This window comes from Ctenocephalides felis, unplaced genomic scaffold (genome assembly GCF_003426905.1).
Source record: "Ctenocephalides felis isolate EL2017-DRISC unplaced genomic scaffold, ASM342690v1 CF-g0.4_SCAFFOLD_01492, whole genome shotgun sequence".
In the NCBI taxonomy this organism is placed as follows: Eukaryota; Metazoa; Arthropoda; class Insecta; order Siphonaptera; family Pulicidae; genus Ctenocephalides; species Ctenocephalides felis.
This window is the reverse complement of record NW_020537646.1, coordinates 32451287-32454911: the sequence shown is the minus strand read 5'-3', so window position 1 is coordinate 32454911 and position 3625 is coordinate 32451287. Positions and strand designations below refer to the sequence as shown.

General features: G+C 25.8%; 1 protein-coding gene across 1 annotated transcript in view; it reads right to left on the bottom strand.

Annotated features, from left to right (window-relative positions):
- Positions 1-249: 249 nt before the first annotated feature.
- Positions 250-3625, bottom strand: part of LOC113371128 (O-acyltransferase like protein-like) — a 22936-nt gene continuing 19560 nt past the window's right edge. The window contains exon 13 of the mRNA XM_026611774.1: positions 250-357. Coding sequence (XP_026467559.1) covers positions 250-357 — 108 coding nt within the window. The remainder of the gene's footprint in view (positions 358-3625) is intronic.

Sequence of the window (3625 nt, the reverse complement as noted above, 5' to 3'; positions counted from 1 at the left end):
GTCTTTCTTGCCCTATCTGTCGTCTTAGAATTGGTTCATGGCTGAGATCAGCCTCAAAAACTGGAGGAATAGTTAATAGTGAATTGTGGGAATACATTAAAAATAATTTTAAGGCAGAAGTTGAAGCTAAATTTAAGGGATATGAACTGACGACGAGCAGTAGTAAGTTTTCAATGTCAAATACATTACACTTAAAACCATACTAGACATTTAAAATAAGTTGTAGTATTATTAATTATATGGTGCTACTTAAAACCAAAATTGGAATGTTATATGGCTATAGTGTACTACATGGTTTAATTCATGAACTATTATTAAATAAAACATTTTCAGTGCAAGAATCATTAAAAAAATTGAGTTTTTTATCATGGTTTTTGTTTTAGTCGCATACCTGCTATTATGCATTATTAGGAATATAATAAATGAGCAAATATGGTTTGATAATGAAATGAATTATTAATGACACCTTCATTATGTATTTTTACTGAATAATCTTTTTTTAAATATATTATATATATATATAATATATATATATATATGTGTCTTGGATCTGTACGTATTGTCATGCTTCGAACAAGGAATCCGACAAGAATTCTTTGTTCCAGGAACAACAATATATATGTATCTTGCTTCGAACAAAGAATCCAAAATTTAATAAAAAACAAAAGCATTCTGTTCGAAGCTCTACAAAATATTTACAAATCCAAGACTCCACCATCTAATATATATATATATATATATATATATATATTATATATATATATATATTAATTTGGAAATATGAATAAACAACACTCTTTTTTTTGCACTAATTTATTAAATAATAATTTTCACAAACGTTTCGAGACTAGGTTTGTCTTATCATCAGTGTGTTATAATTTAAAATTTAAAATATGGAAATCTATATATATATATGTATATATATATATATATATATATATATATATATATATGATTAAGTTCTATGAGGGCGATACATCAAACAAAGAAAAGACAAAGATTTATAAAATAATCTTTAATTTCAAATGTTTCGACATACAATTTGTTGTCATCATCAGTTGATCTATAAGGTAAAAAATTCGGAAAAATTATATAAACTAGGTAACTAAGGGAATTATAATTTTATATAGAAGCTATAAATAAAAGAAAAAAAAACTAAAAAATAGCAAAACAACAACACTCATTAAACTAAAGAGAAATTTCAAATATTTTACATTATAGATCCACTGAAGATTACATCAAATTGTATGTCAAAATGTTTGGAATTTAAGATTAATTTATAAATCTGCTTTTTCTTAGTTTGATGTATTGCCTTCAAAGAACTTACTCATATATCTCAACATCAAAATTAACCACTAAATCATATATATATATATATATATATATATATATATATATATATATATATATTAAAATGAGTGTGTTGAATCAGACAATATCACCAAAAAAATTAAAGCAATTAGGAAAACAGCTTTATTAATCCATACGTTTCAGTCTTCATCAAGACCGTAATTCAGTGGAAAACTAAAAAGTTTTTTTATAATTAATTTAGAAAAGAAAATTGATACAACATGTTGGATAGGTACTTACAGACAAAAACAATTAAACACTACATTACACTAATTAACAGAATTGTAACACCAAGCTATCAGTAGTTCAAACATTTAAAACCAATTAAGAATTAGAGTTAAAAAACTAAATTTCTGACATAGTCGTTGAAGTCTAAATGCTGAATGAATGTGTTTACAAAGATTTTTTAAAAAATATGCAAACAGGTAAAAACATGGTTTCGGAAAGTAATAAAAGGGATACGCTTCATTCAGTAATAATATTGTTTGAAAAATGTCCGAGAAATATCTTGTAATTATTGCAAAGCGAATAGATGTCAAGTTCTTTATTGCTTAAGATATTAGACAACCTTTACTAAATCTTCTTCTAAATATATTGGTTTCTAATCTAATATGCTCGGGTTTAAGAAATCAATGTTGTGCTGAAGGTTATTAATGTGTTCTGTGAGCATTGTTTTATTTTGATTCTTATTTTTTGAATTATTTCTGTGTTGAGAGATTCTTTCATGTAGATTTTGGCTTATTACAAATCCCTTGGAAATTTAGACAATTTTGACAATATATAGTCTTTATGTGAACACTAAAATAGGCAAAACTAGAATATTGGTTTCAAAGCTATTTATTTTTCAAAACATGTATTAATCTTTAGTATTAAATATCTTTCTGTGTTGTCTTTTTTTCATGTATTGTGTCAATTTTACATGTCTCTCTATAATTTAATTTGTTTTTATAAAAAATCTAGCTAATGAGCCTATAGAATTGAAGTTAGCTGCACCAGGAGAAATTAGAGAAGAATACCAGAAACAATTGTCTGTGCAAAAAGAGATTTATAGATTGGAAAGAGAAAAAGAAGATAAATTAAGCCAAGAATTACTGAAGTAAGCAAATTTGGATGAAATTTTGATGAAATTAATTATCAAAAACTTGGTGCTTAGTCTAGTCAAAATTAGATGATATTTGCTAAATAATATTCTTTTATGTTCAAAATGAGATTTTGGTTTAAAATTTACTGATTCTATGTTTATTTACTGTGTCTATGAATTATAACAATTGATATTCAGGAAGCTTCAGGAGCAAGAAGAGCTAAACAGAATTAAATATGAAGAACTATCAAGAAAGATGAAGAAATTGCAAAAAGATTGGCCGATTCGTTATCAAATACATCTTTGCTTGCTAATAAATCCTCTAGTTCAAATGGTTCATCCCAAGAAACAAAAGTAATAAAAATACCCACAGTCCCGACAGGCGCTTCCAACAAATATTATATACAATTATGACTATAACATTAAGAAATTCAAAGCAATAATGTAGGAAAAAATTTTGGAACACCAGTAAATATATTGAATAAGTTAATTAAGATATCTTGCTCATGTTTAAATTATCTTTATATTTATTTAAGGTGAATGCTTTAATCCTCAAACAGTTGAACAAAGCAAGCTTCCAACATCTGCATCAAAATATGATTGCTTAATTAAAAGTTTTTCAATGAAATTAGCACAAGGAAAGATGTCATGAAGCAAGGTGAAATAATATTGACTGATGAATAGCTTTAAATGGTTTTATTTTCATTTACAATTTATTATTGTATGTTTACAAATTTTAGGTCGCCAAAAACTCAACTTTGCAATTATTTATTACAAGAGCTTGGTCAAACTTATGATGATAATGATGAATTTGCAAAGAAATATGATAGCATCACACAAGAACTGTGCCATTTCAAACCAATTAAAACGGCTCATAACCAAACGAGGTACCCTTTTTTTTATTATATTTCATATATAGTTATGTCAAGAATTTACTTAATTTCAACATACTAGATTGGTGAATGGAAAACCTGTTATCAATCCTTTGGCAATTAGTCCACCAAGAAGGCCTATACCTAGAACTCAGTAAGTTCATGTTGATATGAATATAGGAAACTGGTGCTTCATAAATTGTTAATATTTTTTTAAAATCTAGAATTTAATTGTATTATAAAAATTCTAATTGTTTCAGTCATATATATTCACAACAAATTTGTATAAAAAAAATGGTTAGATATAGTTAACCTTACTCTT